Source organism: Lissotriton helveticus, chromosome 12 (assembly GCF_964261635.1).
Source record: "Lissotriton helveticus chromosome 12, aLisHel1.1, whole genome shotgun sequence".
NCBI lineage: Eukaryota > Metazoa > Chordata > Amphibia > Caudata > Salamandridae > Lissotriton > Lissotriton helveticus.
The window spans coordinates 120,356,160-120,378,931 of record NC_136073.1 but is presented as its reverse complement, the minus strand read 5'-3'; the positions used below and the strand labels follow the sequence as shown (position 1 = coordinate 120,378,931).

The window sequence follows — 22,772 nt, the reverse complement described above, 5'->3', positions numbered from 1 at the left end:
CAGATGCATGATGGATCGCGAATGGCGTCTTCACTCGGACATGGCACAAGGTCTCTTTTGGCTGTGGGGAGAGCCTTGGTTAGATCTATTCGCCACCGAAGAGAACTAGCAATGTCAGCAGTTCTGCGTGTTAGAATTTCCAAGGCGGCACTCGCTCGGCAATGCTTTTCATCAAGAGTGGAGTTGCGGTCTGTTGTACGCCTTTCTGCCTATACCACTTCTACCCAGAGTGCTGAGGAAGATCCGGCGCGACCGGGCCCAAGTCATGCTCTGGCCCCAGACTGGGCTTGAAGAGTTTGGTATCCCGAGCTACTCAGTATGAGTATCGATCCTCCGATCAGACTGCCTCTTCAGGAGGATCTTCTGTCGCAGCAGCAGAAGACGGTCCTCCACCCGAACATGTCCAGCCTCCACCTCTTTGCGTGGAGATTGAGCAGCGGCAGTTGATTCCTGTCGACCTGCCTCCTGAAGTTTGTGATGTCATTCTGGCAGCCAGGCTCCACTAAGGTGGTATACGCCTGCAGGTGGAACAAATTTGTGGCATGGTGCACAGCAAAGGCTGTGGGTCTACTTTTGGAGGTCCTTTTGTTCCTTCTCTCTTTGGTCCGGCAGAGCTCTGCTCTGGGCACTATCAAATGTTATCTTTCTGCCATATCAGCCTTTCTCAGGCTCCCTGATCATCCTTCTCTTTTCAGGTCCCCTGTTGTCAATAGATTTCTCAAAGGCATTCCACACCTTTTCCCTCCTATTCCGTTTGTGATGCCGCAGTGGGACTTGAATCTGGTTCTTTCTTATCTCGTGTGCTCCTTTCGAGCCCCTTCATAACTGTCCTCTCAGACTCTTGACCGTATTTATTTATTTATTTATTTATTTCAAAGGTTTTATATAGCGCTGCTGGACCCAAGAGTATCGGAGCGCTTCACATGGAACGTGTACATAATGAGATACATTTATCATAGTGCGAAAAACAAAATTTACAAAATGATATTGCATTCAGCAGAGCTAAGGGGGCAAAGAAACAGAGATAAAATTAAGGGAAAAGGAGTATTGAAAGTTAGGAGAGAGAAGGGGCGTAGAGAGGGGGAGTAAGAATATGAAGGGATTGAGAGGAGGTGGGAAGAGGAGTGGAGAAGAGAGAGGAGTGAACATGATCAGAGTCAGTAACATTAGATACCCCAATATTTGTTGAGAAGAAGTACTTTGAGTTCTTTTTTGAAGAGAGAGTAAGAGGGGTTGCAGCGATAAATCTTGCAGCTAGGTTGAGGACAGATTTAATCGGTGCAAGATGGATTTTAGTGGTGCCGGCCAAAGTGGCGTTACCATAGTCAATCCTGGAAAGGACAAGCGATTGGACAACAAGCTTGAAATCGTCCGCTGGAATAAATGGTTTGATTTTCTTGAGATGCAGAAGGGTGAAAAGAGCACCTTTTGATGCATTTTTTAATGTGGGGGATGAGATTTAGGTTCTGGTCGATACTGATGCCTAGGGATTTAACGGTATTAGAGGTGAGCAGTTAAGAGCTTTGATGTCATTGATCCAGAGTTGGATGGGAAGGGAATTGTTTTTGGGGGAGAAAAGGATTATTTCAGTTTTTTTCGGGTTCAGTTTGAGATGGTTCAGATGGAACCAGGTTTGAACTCTAGTTAGGGTATCATTGAGGTGAAGAATGTCTTTGTGGGATTTGATCTTGTAGTATAATTGGGTGTCATCAGCATAGAGGCGGTAACTGATATTAGCTTGTTTGAGGGTGAGGGGTTCCATGAACAGATTGAATAGGGTTGGGGAGAGGATGGATCCTTGAGGGACGCCGAGTGAAACAGGTTGAGGTTTAGAGAGGAAGTGGCTGAGCTTGATTTGCTGTGATCTATTTTGAAGGAATGAGGAAAAACATTTGAATACATTTCCTTCCAAGCCAAACCGATCTTTAGAGTGTTGAGAAGGGTGGGGTGGTGAAAGGTATCAAATGCAGCTGAGAGGTCGAGGAGAATTAGTAATGAGGAATCCCCTTTGTCTAGTGAGCGATGAATATCGCCATTAATGTTAAGCATAGCACTTTCTCTACTGCATCCCTTTCTAAAGCCGGATTGGAAAACATCCAGGAGATTGAAGGAGACGATATGTTTCTCTAATTGCAATAGAACACCTTTTTCAAGGGCTTTAGAGAGGAATGGAAGGTTAGGGATAGGGCGAAGGTTGTTAAGGTCATTAGGGTTGGCAGTGGTGTTTTTAAGAATGGGTAAGATTTGACCTAGTTGAACGGAGGTGGGGACGCAGCCAGTGGAAAGAGAGGAGTTGATGATATTGGTCCATATAGGGGCAATGATAAATTTGAGTTCTTGAACCAAATGGGCGGGAAGAGGATCATTGGAGAGGGAGGAAGGTTTGAGATTGGCAATTATGTTAGTGATCATAGATTCTGATACTGGACTAAAGTCACTCCATGAGGCATTGTTTTTAGCTGAGGGGCTTTTTTCCGGGATGGGGTCTGGTTGGAAGAGAGCAGGGAGGGTTTGAGAAGGATCGAGAGTTGTGGACGAAGGTGAGTTAGGAGTGTTGGGGAGGGTGTGTTGGATGGGGGGAGGTTGGGGTGAGAGTGGGATGGAAGAGAAGGCTAGCTGGCGACACCAGTCAGCACACGAGGGGCTGGTAGGTTTTCAGGGGGCACCTCTAAGGTGCCCTCCATGGTAATTTATTACTAAATCCAACACTGGCATCAGTGTGGGTTTATTTATATGAAATGCTTGATATCAAACATCCTTATTTTCAGTGAAACCATCATATAGCTGGGGAACTCGTTTTCACGATTGTCCAGCACATGCCGTCAAATGGCATTCCTGATCACTGGTACGGGCAGTAATGGAACTGACCAGCACATGAGCATATCCGCTCATGCAGTTATGCCCTTGCGTGAAGTATGGTGCACCCTTCCTTAGGGCAGTAAAGCCTGCTGTAAGTGTGACTTACTTTACGAAAAATTTCAGCTACAGACCAGTAACTTTTTTTCTTCTTATAGGAAGCTGGCTCTGTATATACTATACCAAAGTAAGGTATAGTGTGCACAGAGTCCAGTGGATCCCTACAGGCTAAAGTAGATGAGGATAATGCGCTCTTTTGTGGTAGTGTGGGCAAGCGGTTAGGCTTATCAGAAGGTAGTGCTAAGCATTTGTTATACACACAGGCAAGAAATGATTACACACACTCAATGACTAAATCAAAGACCAATGGTTTGTAAAAAAAAATTACTGATTTATATATCATTTTAACGACCATAAACACAGATCTAGGATAAATGCTTCCAGACATATACCACTGACCTGGTCAGTATGACTGCTCTACCCCCGCGCAGCTCCACCACTAAGTGCTGCTACCTGAGTTACGTGACAAGGTGTTCGAGGTCCTCGTCCTCCCGCAGGCTCCTGCCTGCGCCTCATACCTGGTGGTCCAGTGGGAGAGCATTCTGCTCTTCTGCTGTTCCACCGCTTGGCTTTTTTCTCTGTGCCCTCTTTTGTCTTTTTGCTCTCTGCTCTTTTCTGTTTTCCTTTTCTCTCTTCTTTCTCTTTTCTCTATTACGCTGTCCACGATTTGTCCCCACTGCTGCTGCCCCTGTGCCCCTCCAGTTTGTCCTTCCTGTTTTCGCCTCCCAGCTGACCGCCCTACCCCTGACCTCTACTTACCACCGACCTGGTCAGTGTGACTGCTCTCCCCCGCACAGCTCCACCATTAAGTGGTGCCCCCTGATCTCTGTTACAGGGTGTTCGAGGCCCTCCTCCACCTGCAAGCTCTTGCCTGCGCTTCATTCCTGGTGGTCCAGTAGGAGACTACTCTGCTCTTCTGCTGTTCCACCTCTCTTGGCTTTTTTCTCTGTGCCCTCTTTTCTCTCTGCTCTCTTTTCCTTTTCTCTCTCACGCTCCCTGTGTTTTGTCTCTGCCGATGCGGCCACTACCCCTCCAGTGTGTCCTACTCACTCCCGCCTCCCAGCTGACTGCCCTTCTCAGAGCCCTACTTAATGGAAGCCGCTACCCACCGAAGACAAGCCCGTCTGTGACCACTGTCTGGGACCATGGGACTCCGACCAACCTCCGCTACTACTCCAGCACCCTTCCCGCTGTCAATACCCGGATGCAGCAACAACTGCCGGCTTTTGACACGAGCAAAGCCCACGACCCGATCTCCTGTTATCACTGCTGCTGCGCCTTCACCTACCTCCGGACCCCAGCAGCACTCAGCCTTCTGGACCTCACAGGTCACAACCCACTCAACTGCATCCTCCTCAAAGTGAGCTCCCTACACAAGTACGCAATAGAAATCTGGGACCTCCTCAACACCCATTAGCCCGACTTCGCTTTCCTCACAGAAACCTGGGACCAACGCCAACTCTGCGCCTGACATCGCCACTGCTATTTCCAATGGATACAGGATCCTGCAGAAAGACCGCCCATCCTGCCTAGGAGGAGGCATTGCCATCTTCTACAAAAGCACCCTACGCATGACAACCACCGGCCCGGACGACACCACGACCTTCATGGAGCATCTCCACTTCCAGATCCAGACCAACCCTGAAACAACTCTCCATGGAACCCTCATCTACAGGCTGCCCGACCCCTGCACTCCTTTCACCAACACTGTTGCTAACCTCATCGCACCCCACATCCTCACCTCCACAGACTACATCCTACTCGGAGACCTAAACTTCCACCTGGACAACCACGACTACCCCAACACCACTACCCTCCTAGAGAACCTCGCCATCATAAGAGTGAAGCAACTTGTCACCACCCCCATGCACACAGCGTGGTCACACACTCAACCACGTCTTTGCAGAAAAACAGCATCTCCCACAACCACACCACAGAACTTCTCTGGTCAGACCATCACTGCATCCACTTCTTCTGAAAACCCACCATACACAAGCACACCCACCGCCTTCCCCATAAAAACTGGAACAAAGTCACCGAAGACCAGCTCACCTCCGCCTTCATCAACACCCCACCGACGACGCCAGACGCGAACACTGCGGCAAACAACCTTCACTGCTAGATCACAAACTGCGCCAACACACTTGCCCCCTTAAGAAAGCCACAGGACAACACATTAAGAAAGTAAGCTGGTTACCCCAGCACCCCAAGAATCCAAGTGCTCCTGCCAATGACTCAAAGACATGAAGAAGCACCAAAACCCCAGAAAGACGCACCGCCTACAAAGCAACTACCACAGCACAACACCAACTCATCAAATCCACAAAGAAGAAATTCCTCCACGACAGAATCCTCACCAATGCCCACAACACCAAAGAACTCTTCTTCATCAAGGAATTCGCCACACACTGCTGCGAAACAGACGTCCACCGTCCCAAAACCTCTGCAACAGACTCCGCACCTTTTTTCACCTCAAGATTAAGATGATCTACCACAACTTTGACAACCAAGACCTTCTTCGCACTTCTGCAGCGCAGCTTCCCCCCCCCCCCTCCCCCCCCCCGCAGCACCATCCAACAGACCCTGTTCACTTGGACCCCACTCACAAAAGAAGACACCTTAAAGAACATGTAGAGCAGCTACTCAGGAGCACCCTCAGACCCCAGCCCACCCCACATCTTCCACAGAGCCGCCATAGCCATCGCAACAGAACTATACCAAACGATCAATTGCTCCCTTGAAACCACCACATTCCCTGACGAAAGGAAACACGATGAAGTCAACCCCCTCCTGGAGAAACGCTCCGCAGACCCGAAGGACCTCAAGAACTTCAGACCCATCTCTTTGCTTCCATTCACAGCCAAGGTCATCGAAAAGGCCATCATCCCCTAGCTAGCAAACTTTATTGAAGCCAACAACGTCCTGGACATCTCCCAATCTTTGTTGTTACAGCAGACCGCCCTACTCGCTACCATCGACAACATCCGCACCCTCCTCTACCAGGGCCAAACAGCAGCCTCATCCTCGTAGATCTCTCAGCTGCCTTTGACACTGTCTTCCACCGCACACTACCCACCAGGCTCCACGACGCCAGCATCCACGGAAAGGCTCTTGACTGGATATGCTGATTTCTCACCAGCAGAATGCAGCGAGTCAGACCCCTGCCCTACCTTTTGGAACCAACAGAGACCAGATTTGGCATGCCCTAGGGATCCTCAATCAGCCCCACTCTCTCCAACATCTACTTGGCCCCCCTAGCAACCATCGTCCGAAACCATGGGCTCAACATCTTACCCTACGCCGACACCCAGCTCATTCTCTTCCTCAGCAAAGAACTCAACATCACCAGGCACAATTTCCAAGAAGGGATGAAAGATGTTTCCACCTTGATAAAGAGCTGCCTGAAACTCAACTCCAAGAAAACAGAAGTCCTCATCCTTCGCTCCACCCCCTCCGCATGGGACGACACCTGGTTGCCCCGGCCCTGGGAAACTCCAACGGACCACACATGAAACCTCAGCACCATACTAGACTCATCACTCACGATGAACCACCAGATCAACACCGTATCCTCAGCCTGTTTCAACACCCTCTGCATACTCCGAAAAACGTACAAATGGATCCCATCCGACTCCAGAAAAAAGGTCACGCACGCCCTCATCAGTAGCAAACGACTACGGCAACGCTCTCTATGCCGGAATCAACAAGAAACTACTTCGCAAACTCCAGAATGTTACAGCCAGACTGAGCCTAGACATCCCCGTCAATGCAACATCACCCAACACCTCTGCGATCTCCACTGGCTCCCCATCAAAAAAAGAATAACCGACAAGCTCCTCACTCATGCATACAAGGCCCTCCACAACATTGGACCAGCATACCTGAACAACTGCCTCACCTTCCACGCACCCAAAAAATACCTTCGATCAGCTGACCTCTCTCTCTAGCCACCAGTCCACGCATCTACAAGACCAGAACGGGAGGAAAGTCCTTCTCCTAGCTTGCAGCCAAGGCCTGGAATGACCCCCCCATTCCACCTCTGGCAAGTACCTACACTGCTCCCGTTCAGGAAGGACCTCAAGACCTGCCTCTTCGGATTAATACAGCACTCAAAGGAGCTGCCCCCCGTGCCTTGAGACCCTCGCGCGTGAGTAACTACGCTTTACCGACCCTGATTGATTGAGATATTAATTTACAAAGTTCAGAGAAATAGCAATAATTCAAGAGTTCAGTTTGCGGCAGATGAACCACCAATACAGTGACCGCTGTGCTTACTGGAAAGAAAGGTATTGAGTTAGAGGGCAGGAGACCGCCAACACATTTACCGTCGCGCTTTAATGGGAAACACACTCTGTCAGGGAGTTCCGGTTCACCAAGGCCACAGGTAGTTCTTCACTGGTAGGATGAAGGACTTGGAGTGCCCAGGGTTTGGGTACAGCAGGCAGTTTCAAGTCAGTTGGATCAGAAGTACCGCAGGTCGTAGGCGGTTGTCTTGGTTGTCACCGGTAGCGGTCCACTACTGCGAAGGTTGTATGGCAGGACGTCGCGGTTGGGACAGTCGTACCCAAGTTGCTGTTTTGGGTGCAATCGACGCCACCAGCAAGAGGGTGCAGGCTTCCAGGAGCAGGGCTGTTTCCAGCATCAGCCGCAGGTGCTGTGAGGAGCCCTCAGGCTGGTAGATTAACTGAAGAGTCGGTCACCGGTGAGGAGGCCAACAAACCTTTGTTGCTGCAACTGGAAGGTTGGTGGAGAGTCGCTTCATCAGGGTCCGTGCCGGACCTTACCCCTTGGCAGTTTCTTTACCAGCAGTGTGCTAGGGACTAGAGCCTTTAGCGAAGACTGGAGGGGCTCCGGGTTTCTTGGAGGCCTCGTAGGGTCCGGGAGACAGCAGGTCGCAATCGTTCAGTCCATCAGCTGCTGGCAGGGTTTGTGCCGGTTTCTTTCTGCAGCAGGGACCGTTATTGGTCTAGCAGCACGTCTTCTTTGGTTTCTTCTTCTCCTCTGTCGATTCGGAGAATTAAAGTTCGGGGTGCCCCTAAATACTAGTTTTAAGGGTGTTACAGGGGTCAGAAGGTAGTAGCCAGTATGTAACAAATTATATACACCTGTGATATTGTTTTGTAACCTATGAAATTGCCTATCTTTGAACTCCAATAAACAATTATGACACACAGAAGGTAGTAGCCAATGGGCTACTTACCTTTATGGTGTCCACACCCTTTCTATGTCCAATCCCTCTGGGGAGGGTGCATACCCCATTGGCGCGAATCCCCCAAGATATATGGAGGATTTTCAAAGGAGGGGTCGATTCAGCTCAGGACACCTTCGGGGTGGTTCTGGCTGAGAGGGGATACACCTCTCCTGCTTACTAATCCTCCCACTGACCTTGCCACCAAAAGTGGGGCATGGTCATGGGGGCAGACATCTCCACTAGCTGGAGAGGCCCTGGTCAGCATAACAAAGGGCAGAAAGCCTTTGAGACTCACCGCCGTTCTATGCTGTTCGTGCTTGGGGGTAGGTGTGAATCTCCTCTACTCTGAGAGCAAAAGGCTCGCACCTTCAGGGAGTTAGAAAATGTCTCGAGGTGGCAGGCTGGTGCAGACCTGTCAGGCACACACTAGTGGTTTGGTAGTTTTGCTGGAGGGACCTTTGAGGTGCCCTCTAAGTGCATATATCAATTAATCCAACCCTGGCATCAGTATGGGCTTTATCTGAGATGTTTGGTACCAAACATCTTGGAATTCGGTGAAGCCATCATGGAGCTGTTGAACTCTTACTCACACGATTCCAGCCCATGTACTCAGTATGGCTTCACTGTGCACTTTTTATGTCTAGGAATGGACTTTGACACTTTAGGGGCATAGCTGCTCATGCAGTTATGCCCTCACATGAGGTATAGTGCCCCCTGCCTTAGGGCTGTAGGGCCTGCTGTAGACTTACTTATGCCTCTGTGCCAGGTCAGCTTTTCACCTTTATCTTCACCAAAACACACAGGCTCCAGTGGCAGTATGCTTGTGTTTGATGAGGGGTCTCTTAGGGTGTCACAATACATGCTCCAGCCCTTAGGCGCCTTCTCTGGTCACAATGCCCTGGGTACCTTTTACAACGGGTTTTGTGAAAGAACATAGGCACTGGGAACCTGGTTAACAGGAACATTAGGTCAAAGAAAAAGTGTGGGGTAACCATGCCAAAAGGAGTACTTTCCTACACTTCACTTTCACGTTGGACTGTCCATCACACTCCTGAAGTTCTTTGCCTCACCTAACCCCTCGAAAGCAGAGAGACTCTATTGGCTGGACCCCAAAATAGCCTTGAACTTTTACATTGATTGCACCAAAGACTATCGCTGTAACAATCAGTTGTTTGTGGGGTTCTCTGGGACAAAGAAAGTCACGGCAGTGCAGAAAAGGACCTTATTCAGTTGAATAGGCTTCTGCATTGAGATCCACTACACAATGGCCGATTAACAGCTCTCTGAGACATTGAGGGCTCACTCCACCAGAGCCAAAGCTGTTACCATTGCGCTAGCAAGTGGAGTGCATGTCCTGGATATATCCGGCTGCTACGAGGGGGGTTAGTGCATACTCTTACAAAGCACGACCATCTTGACAGTATGGTCCGATGGGAAGTCATTTTGGTCAGTCATTCCACAGACCTACCACCAGTGGAAGCAAAGCTTTATCTATTCTAAAGGTAAATAATCTGCAATTAGAATTGTCCATCAGAAGAAAGTTACTTACCTGTAATATTCTTTGTGGTTGAAAATCTAACTGCTGATTCCTCACTGCCTCCTAGTTTTCTGGAAATGGACACTTTCTTCAAAAAATTTCCTAGTTTAGAGATCTGCACATTGTGTTTTTTGGCTCTCAAATAGACGTATGTTTGCTTGGATGGCGGAGCTGAGTCAATGTGGAGCTGCACAATGCCATCTACAAGCATGCTTGGTGTAGGAGAGTAGGGTCTGCAATCCTATGATCACCCAGATTTTTGCTTTTTGCTGCACTGGTTTACGACTTTCCCTGGCTGTGGGCCTGCTAATCAGACCCACAGCCTAGCTGTTCTCTCTATCCAAATTGTACTTAGGTACTGAATTGGCACTGGGCCCTCTCCAAGTCCCTGTACCCAGGGCTGAGGTGCACCCAGAAGTCTCCCAGGGGCTGAAGCATGTATTGTGCCACCCCTGGATTGACTAACTAAAACTGACACAACTGGCTGCACGACAGCTGGGGCAAGGTGGTGTACTCACCCTTTGCTTTAGATATAGTATACCTATATCTAACCCTAAAATGGACACACAGATCTCCTATCAGTCACTCCTATGGCAGGCCTTAACAATCCTGAAGGCAGAGTGCTTGGAATCGTGTGAGATGGTGCTCTGGCATGAGCTGAGCCTGTCTGCGGCTTTCGGGATCCATCCCTTAGCCGTTTCCATGATATCGCATACCATATACTCTTAAGTGCATTATAATCCTCGCGGTTATGTGCCAACTCTGGTATCGCTTTATCAAAACATGTCGAGTAAGGTGTCATACGAATTGGAATACTAACCCCTCGCCAATTCTGGCGACGGGGTTAGCATTCCACCCTTCTAGAGGGACACGACATGCATGTAACCTATAACCCGGTTAAAAGTCAGACAGAGCCTTAGCATCCACAAAATGGATGCTGCCACCGAGACACAAGTCTGCCCTCCTGCTGCTGGGAGTCCTCCCAGAGCAGGAGATAAGGACAAAGGGTTTCCTGCCAGGGGCGGTGCCAGCACCGTCCCAGACAGGGTTTTGTGTATTGTAGGTAGGCAGGGCTTTAGAGGAAGGTGACTGCAAGTGGCACCCCGGTGCTCACTGTGCATAGGCCGGCTGAAACCAGTTCCAGGGGCACTCCAGCCCCTGGCCTGGGGAAAAGCCCGCCAAGGAAGTGGGTGTAACCACCCCCCTCCTGGTCCCACCCATTGGGCAGGACCTAGTCGCGTGCCAGCCCCCTTTTACAGGATAAAGGTAGAGACTGGCCCCCTTCCAAATCAGATCATCTTTGAATCCTGAAACTACTTTCTGCGAAAGGAACTCAAGACTTCTTCCTAAGATTTCTCCCTTGTGACTAAGGAGTAGTCACCCTGCATCCGCAGGCACCATCTAAGAACACTGCGGTCTGCTGCAAGTCCTTCCTCCGGAATTCGACTGCCCAGCTCGACGAGAACCGGCTTCCCTGGCACCTCTGACCTCTACCCACCTCTACAGCCCAGCTGAGAACCGTGGGTGCGACGAGACCTCAAGGGACCGGCCATCTGCAAGACTGCACGACTTCTTTCCAGCAAGCCCGCCGAGTGAATTCCTGGTGAGTGCTTTGGGGTCCGAGAAGCCCCCACCCTGAGCAGCTCCAGCACCGAAGAGCAGCCCCCCAGCATCTCCACGATCTGCGTGGGGCCCTTCTGCTTTTTACTGCTCACCGCGTTGTTTGGCTACTAGCCCGCTGGCTTGTGGCCTTCCTGACGACGCCCGACGACATTTCTGTTGCTGGTCTGGTTGCTCCAGACTGGCCCTTGCTTCCCTCCATCGGAGAAGTAACCTGGACCCTCCTGGTCCACTCAAGACGCCATTTTAGGTCCACCGCGTGGGCCTTGCATTTGCCAAGACTTGTTGCCCAATCCTGGGTCCAGCGACGTCGACAGCAAGAACCTTCGTGGGACAGCTCGCACCTCCATCCTGGTCGCCGACAACGCCTCCTGGTCCGAGAGACTGCAGAGCCCAGCAGCGCCCACTCACCTGACTGCGGTGACTTCGCCCGGTGCCATCCTGGTGCCCACTTAATCACTGGCTAGTGATTCAAGAACTTGGTCCCCTCTGCTTTCAGGTTTCCTTCTTCCTTGATCCAGGCTTGGATCCATCGAACTTTTCTTCACTGGTCGCCTGCCAGCAACTTCTTCCTTCCAGGCTCCTGGTCCGGCAACGAGATCCCCGACGTCTTTTCAGACCTATGCAGCTGCAGCCCCTGGGCTAGGTAACTTCGGCACTTCGGTGTCCCAGCATAGCCTCACAGTGGAGGATAGGATACTAGGGTCAGGATCCACTGTCGTTTTCTTCCTACCAGGTCGGGTTCGCCCGTGAACACTAACTTTGCCTTTACTAGCCTCCATAGACTTTGTCCCGCATCCCGCGTGAGAGTGCACACTCTGCACCCGAGTCCCCTGGGTCTCCTAGTAGTAATCTAACGATTCCCTAGTCCAGTCCTAGCGATTCTAAAGCCTATTAGAATTGTTACTTACCTGCTAGTAATTCGCATTCCACTTTTTAAGTATATGGTTTTTCGTGCCCCTCGGGCATTTGTGTATAACGTGCTAACTTAAGTATTTTCGTAAGAGTTTTGTTGTGTGCCTAGCACCCTGTCCTCATAAAGAGTACAGGGTTGTTGTGATTCTAATAAATACACTGTTTATTTTCATAACACTTGTGTGGTGTCCTTTCACTGGGTGTTCAAGGGGTAATGTGATGGTAAAACAGCTGGCTTAACACGCCCTCTAGAGTCGTAGCCTTAGACTGCTCGTATCCATGCTACTAGGATAGCTGGTCTATAAGGTTGACTTACAACCAATCATCAATAAGGGTTGTTTGGACTGATATATAGTGATCACTAGAATAGTGAACACTGCACATCAGGCCAACTTCTCACACTTGGGCTATGTTTGAAAAATCTTTCAGATCCAGTCTGGCGCCTAGGGATATTCAAAAAAGGTGAGGCATCTGTGATTACAATATTTACCAGAAAGAGCATTAGCAAAGATAAGGAACTGTTCTTACCACATTACTTTTTTTGTCCATTTTCTTGATAACTGAACTCTTGTATTACTTTTCAAATTGAATATTATGGTGCGCTTCCACTGAACTATTCCTTATTAAATAAAGATGCACTGGAAAATACACAAGCTAAATGCTTCAAGGAGATTATACGTCTCTACATTTCCTAACAGTATGTCATCAACTATGTTTTTGGAAATATACACCTCCACTTAGTGCCTGCTAATCCACGTGTGCCTACAGAATACATTTTTGGAACATTACGAAACAGTTTGGTTTTTACAAAATGTAGCTTGGCTTTTGCTTTAGACAAAGTCTTCCAGGGTCTATAGTTTGTTACCTTAAAGAGTGCAAAGAGCTGGGAGCCACCTCTCATCCTAGGAATTGACCACAGCACAGACTTGTGGTTCTGCTGGAACTCAGCTGACTGGTCTGGACTGCTCAATTCTTGTGATACGCTGAGGAGGGAGAGAAAGGTACATGAGATTCCAAGGTTAACACTCAGCTGCCCCCTCTCGAGTCGCAGCAGGCCAGTTGTGCTGCTCAGCTGGCTCTACCTGTCTACTAAATCCAAGCCAGATTCCTTCATCTGCTGGTATTTGACTAAAGTAGCTTTTCTTCTGCATCTAAAGTGTCACGTACCTTATGACCCCCTTTGGCACTGGAAGATGGCACTGCACGTTGATTGCTTGACTGAAAAAGAAATTGGAGGTGTATCACAAAGCAAATCTGATATTAGTTTGCAGGACATCTGCAAGATAAGGTGATGGAGAAAATGTGCGAGGACCTTTCTTGGAGACTGTCATAGGTTATTTGGCGATTATTGATAGGAACTGTGGTTTCCTAGTGCCACAAGGTGATCAATACTACTCCCATTACTAGTGGATACAAATGTTCTCCATCATGGGGTCTTTGTTGATATTCAAAACCATTATCATATCCCCACTCACAGGTAGGATTCTGGAATACTTTTCAACAGAGCAAAAATGATATCTAACTTTAACAAAGAGTGTATTTTATATTTTAACAAACGTTACAAAATATAAAGTCAGTTTGAAAAATACATGGACTCAAAATAGGAGTGAAAAAGCAAACAAACTGTCCATTTAGTCATAGAAACTTTGGTAAAGGAAAAACTGCCCTGTGACTTTAAAGCAGTCAAAAGCTACCACTATCCCAGAGACAGCTAATCCCTCAGCCCTTTTTTCACTGTGGTAAAGATCTTAAACCCCTTCCTCTGGTTATTTTAATATCTGAAAGAGACACGTTAGTGATAGATTCCTTACCTTAGAATATCCCCAGGCGTCAGACTGGATCCAGAATGTTTTGCTAGCAGTACCTCTGCACGTCAGTAGGTGGCGATGTGCGGCTCTGCGTCAGTCGCTGGAGTCGTACATGCCGAGATGACATCACGGAGACTACTTAGGCACCACCCATGCGCGCTGACGTCAGTTCTTTCTTTTTCCGCGCCAGAAAGAGCAGATCCGGTTAGAGCGCGTACCCTGGTCACTTTTTGACTATCTTTTTTGGGACTTTTGTCTCTTGTTGGTCTTCTCTGGTGCACGTAGGGATGCCTGGTTTTAAGTCCTGTAGGGCCTGCCGTAGCAATATGTCAGTAGCGGACCCCCACGACATCTGTCTCTACTCCCTGAAGCAACCACGACTCCCGGTCCTGTCTGGACTGGCCTTGAGGGAGCGGTGCCGGAAGTTGCTTGAAGTGCGGCACTCGTCCCAGCGCCGTTCGCAGTCCAGTGGCCTTTCTATGGAACGCTCGCGGGGCCAACATCACCGCTCCTGACCCTCTGATTCGGGTAAGAGACAACACAAAAAGAAGTCTAAGTAGCGCTGCCGCTCTCCGGCCCCCACCCCGTCGGTCCGCAGATGCGGACGAGGGGTACAGGGGTTTTGCCTGGGAGACCCGCCCCTGCGGCTCCTCCGGAGCCTGGGAGTCCCGCGGCCTACACGCTTTACCCGGGTCCGTCGGCGACTCCCGCACAGGTGCAAGATTGTCTTGCTGCCATGGACCGCCTGTTTAGGCCTCGGGCTCCCACCAGTGCGCCTTTTGGCCCGGCAGCTCCGGCCCCCAGCGCCGCAGGATCCTGCACCGTTGGCTCTGGCCACAGCGCCAAGAGGTCCCACGCTGCCGGCTCCGGCCCCAGTGCCACCCTCGGCGCCGCAGTGGAAGCCGTTGGTTCCACCTCTGCCCCGGTTCCCGGACGGTTTTGTCCCCGCTTGGGATCCGAATTGGGACACGCGCCGGTTCGGCCCCGGCCTGCGCCGTTCCCGATGCCGCTTGTTCCTCCTCCGGTCCCTACCCCGCCGCCGCGGTCTGCGCTGCACACGGCGGAGGTTGAGGACGACTGGGATGGGTCCAAGGACCCTCTTGCTCGTCAGTGTGACTCTGAGCATGATTGGGAGGACGACTTGGAGGTCTCCTCTGACCCGGGGTTTGCCTCTCCCCCGTCCACTATGGAGGAAGGTGCCTCCGTCGGCCAGCTGATGTCCTTAACCTTGGTCCGCCTACGGGGGACCTAAAGACTAATCTCACTGAAGTGCTCCAGTTGGCGTTCACGTCATGCTGCCATTTAATGATTCCCTCACTCACGTCTTGTTGGGCACTTGGTCACGGCCGGCCACAGGAGCCCCTGTGAATAAGAACGTCGCCAGGCGGCATCGCCCGGCACCAGGTGATCCTGCCTTTCTGACCGCCATCCTACCCCCGAGAGCCTGGTCATTCAAGCATCGACGTCTCAGAGTGCCTTTTCCACGGTTCTGCCGGATAAGGACTCTAAGAAGCTGGAGCAGTTCGGCTAGCGGTTGTTCTTCTCGGCCAGCTTGGGGCTGCTATCCGTGAACACTGCGTGTCTATTGGGCCACTATTCCCAAGTGGTGTGGGATACCGTTGCTCAGGTGTTGCCTCAGTGTCCTGAAGAGGTCCAGGCTGTGCTGTCCCAGGCTGTGGCCGAGGGTAAGGATGCGGCTAAATTTGCCATTCGTTGTTGCTTAGACACCGCGGACTCCCTCAGTAGGGTGATTTCCACGACTGTGGCGCTTCATTGCCACGCCTGTTATTGTATTTTATTTTAAGAGTTTTATATAGCGCTGGCTAGACCCGGAGATATCAGAGCGCTTTACATGAAAATTACACGATTACATCAGTTCCAATTTACATAAGTTTCTAGACAAACAATTTTAAGAACATAGAAAAAGAGATAAGGGAAGAGTAGAGGGGAAGGGGGTCAGGGTAAAGGGGTGGGAGGGAGATACAGTAGAAAGACTAAGGAGAGTCTGCCCAAAGTCCGGCTGGGTAGGTGACGGTCGAAGGGGAAGACCAAAAACCCATCTCCTCTGTAGCTAACAGGTAGCTCCATCGGGCTTTGGCCTAATAGCTAGGTCTCAATGGGAAACATTTAGAGAATATGGAGGGCAAAAATGGAGCGTGGAGGGGAGGGGACAGGGAAGGGGAGAAAGAGAGGATAGGGGAAGAGACAACAAGGAGACTAAATTAAGTCTGTCTAAAGGCCGACTGGGTAGGTGACGACCAAGGAGGGAGTCCACGGCCCATCTCCCCTATAGCTAAACCAGGTAGCTCCATCGGGCATCAGACAAAATAGTTCAGTCTCAATACCCGAATGTCCAGAGCTCTCTCATGGACATGCCCTTTGATGGCACTCGCCTGTTTGGTGATGAGGCAGACCGTGCGCTGGAGCGTTTTAAGGACTCTAACTACAGCCAAGTCCTTGGGCCTTTCCGCCAAGTGCCCGGCCACGTCTACTTTTCACTCCTTTCGTGGCCAGGAAAGGGGCACCCTTGCCCGCTTGTTCAGTCAATAGCCTGTGCAGAACCAAACTCAGAATGGCCGTGGGCTCCTGGGCCTAATGGCCTCTTGCATCCTGCTAGTTCAACATGCCAGATGGACATATGCAGGCTCTGCAGTGGGACCTAAAGTTACAGTGGGCACAGCATCAGTGCAACCTGTCCAATCACGTCCAGATTTCGGAGGGCACTGCATGACAATTGCAGTGGTGGCTCATGAATCGCGATTGGGTCAATGGCAGATCCCTCTCCCTTACCCAACCGGAGCACACAGTGGTGACGGATGCGTCCCTCCTGGGATGGGGAGGCCACTTTGGAGAGGTGGAGATCAGAGGCCTCGGTCTCCGGCAGAGTCCTGACTCCATATCAACCTTTTGGAGCTTCGGGCGATCCTACTTGCACTGAAGGCATTCCTTCCCTCTGTCCGGGAAAGTGTGGTGAAGGTGTTCACGGACAACACCACTACCATGTGGTATTGCAACAAACAGGGTGGATGGGGTCATGGACCCTATGTCGGGAGCCTCTGGGCCTCTGGACATGGCTGGAACATGAAGACATTTCCTTGGTGGTTCAACAGTTGGCAGGTTCTCTGAACGGGGCGGACGAACTCCGCTGCCGGTGCTTGATGGATCGCGAATGGCGTCTGAACTCGGAAGTGGCGCAAGGTCTCTTTCTGCAGTGTGGAGAGCCTCAGTTAGATCTATTTGCCACCAAAGAGAACGCGCAATGTCATCAGTTCTGCGTGTTGGAATTTCCAAGGCGGCACTCGCTCAGCGACGCTTTTTGTCGCGAATGGAGTTGCAGTCTATTGTACGCCTTTTCGCCTATACCTCTTCTGCCCAGAGTGATCAAGAAGATTCGGCGCGACTGGGCCAAAGGCATTCTTGTGTCTCCAGATTGGGCACGAAGATACTGGTATTCCGAGCTACTCAACATGGCGATCCATCACCCGATCCGACTGCCTCTTCAGGAGGATCTTCTGTCGCAGCAGCAGGGGATGGTACTCCACCCGAACCTGTCCAGCCTCCACCTCCATGCTTGGAGATTGAGCGGCGACAGTTGACAGCTTTCGATCTTCCTCCCGAACTCTGTGATATCATTCTGGCAGCCAGGTGTCCCTCCACTAAGACTGTGCACGCCTGCAGGTGGAACAAGTGTGTGGCATGGTGCACAGCAAAGTCTGTGGATCCCCTTTCTGCCCCTCTTTCTGAAGTCCTTTTGTTCCTTATTTCTTTGGCCCAGCAGGGCTCTGCTCTGGGCACTCTCAAAGGTTATCTTTCGGTCTTCTCCACCTTTCTATGGCTTCCAGATCAGCCTTCTCTTTTTAAGTCCACAGTTGTTAACCGTTTTCTGAAAGACATTACGCACACATTTCCTCCCGTGCCGTTCATCATGCCTCAATGGGACTTAAACCTTGTCTTGACATATGTGATGTGCGCTCCCTTCGAGCCCCTTCATAACTGTCCCTTGCGCCTTCTCACTCTCAAGAATGCTTTCCTGGTAGCTATCACCTCTGCCAGAAGAGTGATTGAGCTCCAGGCCCTTTCTTCCAAACCTCCTTTCCTTTCAGTTCATCTGGACAAGGTAGTTCTAAGGACCGTCCTTCTTTTTTGCCAAAGGTTTTTTGCCCACCTTCTTTCCACCTCTGTATCCTTCCAAAGAGGAAGAGGTGCTTCACCGTCTGGACCCAAAACATGCGCTCTCCTACCTGGGCCGCACAAAACAGTTCCGGGTGGATGACCAGCTCTTTGTTGGCTACATGGGTGCCAACAAGGGTCGGGCCGTGCACAAACGGACCATCTCTCGGTGGGTCGTTCTCTGCATCAAGGCCTGTTACTCGTTGGCTAAGAAGGAGCCTCCTGTGGGGCTGCGTGCCCATTCCACCAGGGCAAAAGCAGCCAATACTGCCTTGGGACGCGGCGTTCCCTTGCAGGACATTTGTCAGGCAGCTACGCGGGCCTCGCTGCACACTTTTACCACGTATTATTGCCTTGACAGTCAGGTCTGGAGAGACGGCTTCTTTGGCCGTTCTGTTCTCTGTGACTTTCTGGTGTAATCTTGTTCGCAAACCCACCACCGGGGTTGGTATTGCTGGGGTTCTATTCTAAGGTAAGGAATCTCACTAACGTGTCTCTTACAGATATATCGTTACACAAGTAGTAACATGTGCATTTGAAAGAGACATTAGTTAGTGATAGATTCCTTACCGCCCCACCCATCCTCCCCGTTCTGCAAACTGATTACTAGGGTTAAGGACATCTCTTTCAGGGCCCAAGTTTCATGGCACCAGTGGTCACTTTCTAGCATGGGTCTGCGTTCCTGGTGTGGAAAGCTGTGTACAGAACTGATGTCCGGACGCATGGGTGGCGCCTAAGTAGTCTCTGTGACGTCATCTCGGTGCTTATAACACCAGCGACGGACGTGGAGCCACATGACGACGCCACCTACTGACGTGCAGAGGTACTGCTAGCAAACCTTTCTGGATCTAGTCTGACACCTGGGGATATTCTAAGGTAAGGAATCTATCACTAACTAGTTTCTCTTACAGATATATTGTTACACAAGTAGTAACTTGTGCTTTAGTTAGATATACACAAATTATATGGTGGAGCCCAGTGTCACTGAACTTCTCATATCAATCAGAAGTCAGTTTCCCTGGAGGTAAGTGTATTTTCAAGTTTTCACCCCATGGCATCTTTCTCACTATTTTTCTTACCTCCAGAAGCTGCTTGCTCAGAAAGTCATTTTAGGACTAGACCTGGCCGAAAGAACAAGTTCCCTTCTGTAACTTTCTTTCTGGGGGGATACTCTATCCAACGACAAATTCCTCAAGCCACAGACTGAATCCAGAAGACTTTTTAGCATAGCCCCTGAACAATGGTAGATGGTGTTCAACTGCTGTGATTCTAATCAGCTTATCAACCCCAGCATGTGGACATCAGTTTCTTTCTTGACACTGTCTGTGCACTCAGGCGCAGTGCTCAAAACCAACCATTTATGCTAGTGTGCAGATCTCCAATTTGGCCTTTATTCAGATGGAAAAGACTATTCCACAGAAAGGGAAGGGTGGACGACAGTGAGGTATCTGCAGTTAGAGTACCTACTAGCAAGAGCTTTATCAAAGGTAAGTGTTTGTTCTTCTGATGCATTCTTCTAAAAGCATATTCCTCACTTTTAGAATAGATACCAAATACGTACCTCCCCCAGTGTTGGGTCTTTGGAATAACTTTGCCAAAAAATGTTCTGCAGGACCCAACAGCCAAAATGTCCTTCCATTCGAATTTGGATGTCCAGGAAATAAGGCTTTCCGAACATATCCACTGATGCCCGTGTTGCAGCCTGAATGATATTCAGGACAGACACTCCGCATGCCAGCGCAGTGACAGTGGCTGTCCTGGTGGAATGGGACCTCCGTCTTCATGTAGGCGGCATCTTGGATAACACATAATAGATCTTAATGCAGAGGATCTATCCGCCTGGAAAAAGTCCTGGTCTGTGCTGCCTTGTCTTTCTTTAGCCCAGAAACTCTCACAAAGAGCTGATTATCTACCCAATGGTCTTTGATAGAATCGATGTAAAAGCTCAGCTCTCTTTTAGGGTCCAAATGACATGAAAATGAGTCACAACCTCTGGTAGAAAGATCGCCCAAGTCCTTGGCACCAGCTTGTCCAGAAAGAAGATGGCGTAGGGCGGCTGGATTGACCGAGCTTAAAGCTCACTCATGCAATGAGCTGTAGTTGAGGTGAGAAAGAGAATCTTCATGGTAAGAAGACGTAGAGGACAGCTGTGCAACGGCACTAAAAGGGCACACATAGGGAAAATAAGGGTGAAATTAAAGTCCCACTGTAGCATCACAAAGGGTTTAGTAAGAAACAAGTGGATTAAGCCTTATAGAAATCACATCACAACAGGTGATTTGAACCAGGATGGATGGTCCAGTAAACATAACAAGCATTTGCAATGCAATAGGTCTCGCATTAATTAAGTTTGAGCTATTTGCATTGCTAAATATTGCAACACCAATTGCAACAAAAGTCTATAAATTGCAGGCCAAAAAAAGTGTATTCATTTTTGTAGCAATGGTGGCACGCTGCCCTTTAGATGAATATGTTTAAAAGTAAAGCGCGTCATACTGCGATTGCCACAATAGTTAATTGTGGATGCGTTAACAATTGATGTGTGCGCTGGTGGTGTGTGTGCCTGTAGAAATTGTGCACTGGTGGTGTGTGTGCCTGGTGGAAGTGTGCACTGCCGGCTGGTGGTGTGTGTGCCTGGTGGAAGCGTGCACTGATGGCTGGTGGTGTGTGTGCCTGGTGAAAGCATGCTCTGATGGCTGGTGGTGTGTGTGCCTGGTGGAAGCGTGCACTGACGGCTGGTGGTGTGTGTGCCTGGTGAAAGCGTGCACTGACGGCTGGTGGTGTGTATGTGTGCCTGGTGAAAGCGTGCACTGACAGCTGGTGGTGTGTGTGTGCCTGGTGAAAGCCTGCACTGACGGCTGGTGGGGTGTGTGTGTGTGCCTGGTGATAGAGTGCACTGACGTCTGGTGGTGTGTACCTGGTGAAATCGTGCACTGACGGCTGGTGGTGTTTGTGCCCGGTGAAATCGTGCACTGACGGCTGGTGGTGTTTGTGCGCGGTGAAAGCGTGCACTGACGGCTGGTGGTGTTTGTGCCCGGTGAAAGCGTGCACTGACAATTTATGGTTTCTGCGTCTGGTAAAAGTGTGCACTGGCGGTGTGTGTGTGGCTGGCTGGCTGTGAGTGTGGTTGTGAGTGTGTGGTGTTGTGTAGAACAGGGTGCTGGTGAGAGGTCTCGCTCATGGTAAGCACTTGTGAATGGCCTCTAGGCGCCTGCATGAACAGGATGCTGGTGAGAAGTAGTGATTTATTTGCAGTGCAGTCTCAATGCACCTGTATGGTAAGTGTTTGATGTTGAGAATTACCGAATGATTAGCACTGCATTTCGAAAGGCCTCTTGGCACTTGAGTGAAATGCGTGCTACGAGAGTCACCGATTAATTAGCCCTGAAACGGAAGGTCCTCTATGGGCAGGGACGAATTCTGTGTTGGTTATAGGGAGAGAAGTTTAATATTTTTACGGAGTTTTATATAGCTCGAACTGGACCCGAAGCACTAAGGTCGAGAGTGGGCTCATGGAACAGCGGGACGTGGATGGAGTAAATTACAGTGGTAGGGGGCGAATATATTTAACGTGATGTGGCACAAGGAGGTTTTACCTATATCATTGAGGTTTAAACAGCACACTGAGGGCCTCTCAGAGGCACATACGAGGTGCGCCAAAACTAAAGAGTTTCTATACCTGCCCACTAGTAAGCAAAGTAACTTCTCTATTAAAGTTATGATTATTAAAAAAACATTTTCTTTAAATGCACATGGATTGCACATTTGGGTGGTGGCATGTTTTTTATTTCCCTTTTTTTTTACTGTTGTGACATGAAATAAATAAAATACAAAAATCTATACATAGTACTTTGCATAGCCCAAAACTATTGCCTTTGCTAGAGTCTGTTTCGAAGTGCTGCACAGTCATATGAAACTTTGGCGTGTTGCAGTCACAAATGACTGGCAGATGATAGGCAGATTTTTACAGGAGCAGAAGACCATTGCTAAAGCAGAAACTTGGTCAAAAGTTTGGATTTGTGGCAGTTGCACGTGAGAACTAGAACATCAAAGCAGCCGCTTTTGCGGCGCCTGCGATCTGTATGAAGGTGAGAAAAAAAAGAGCGGAAGTAAAAGCAGAGCGAGGCCAACAAAGGGAGGGGCAGGGCTCCTTAATGGAGTAGGGAGGGGATGGGGTGCTCTTAGTGAGGTGTGTCAACAGCAGCACTGTGTGTGGGGGAATGCAGTGTGTGCTCTAGTGAAGTGAATCCAAGCACAGAGTTTGCATGTAAACAGCACCTGTGATTAGCAACAAAAACAAGCCCTTTTAGATCTATCTCACACTCTAAAACAAGCATTTACAATGCAATGGTTTTGCCTTTGTTAAAGTTAGAGCTATTGGCATTGCTCTTGACATTATTTTTATTTATGTTTTTTTAACATAAATAAATGGCATTGTCATTTACAATGCCACTAGCTTTATCTCTCGCAAATGACACCCACAGAGCCCCCCCCCACACACACAGCCACACAGAGCCCCCACACACACAGCCACACAAAGCCCCCCACACACACAGCCACACAAAGCTCCCCACACATACAGCCACACAGAGCCCTCCACACACCCACACAGAGC

At 49.7% G+C, this 22,772-nt stretch overlaps 1 protein-coding gene across 2 annotated transcripts in view; it reads right to left on the bottom strand.

Annotated features, from left to right (window-relative positions):
- The window catches only part of AP4M1 (adaptor related protein complex 4 subunit mu 1), a 154,259-nt gene that overhangs the window by 17,693 nt on the left and 113,794 nt on the right, over positions 1-22,772 (bottom strand). Inside the window, exons 14-15 of one of the 2 annotated variants that reach the window (XM_078669440.1) lie at positions 13,347-13,397; positions 13,045-13,162 (exon numbers count right to left, since the gene is read on the bottom strand). In XM_078669440.1, coding sequence (XP_078525566.1) covers positions 13,045-13,162; positions 13,347-13,397 — 169 coding nt within the window. The remainder of the gene's footprint in view (positions 1-13,044; positions 13,163-13,346; positions 13,398-22,772) is intronic. The other variant, XM_078669441.1, reaches the window with a different exon arrangement.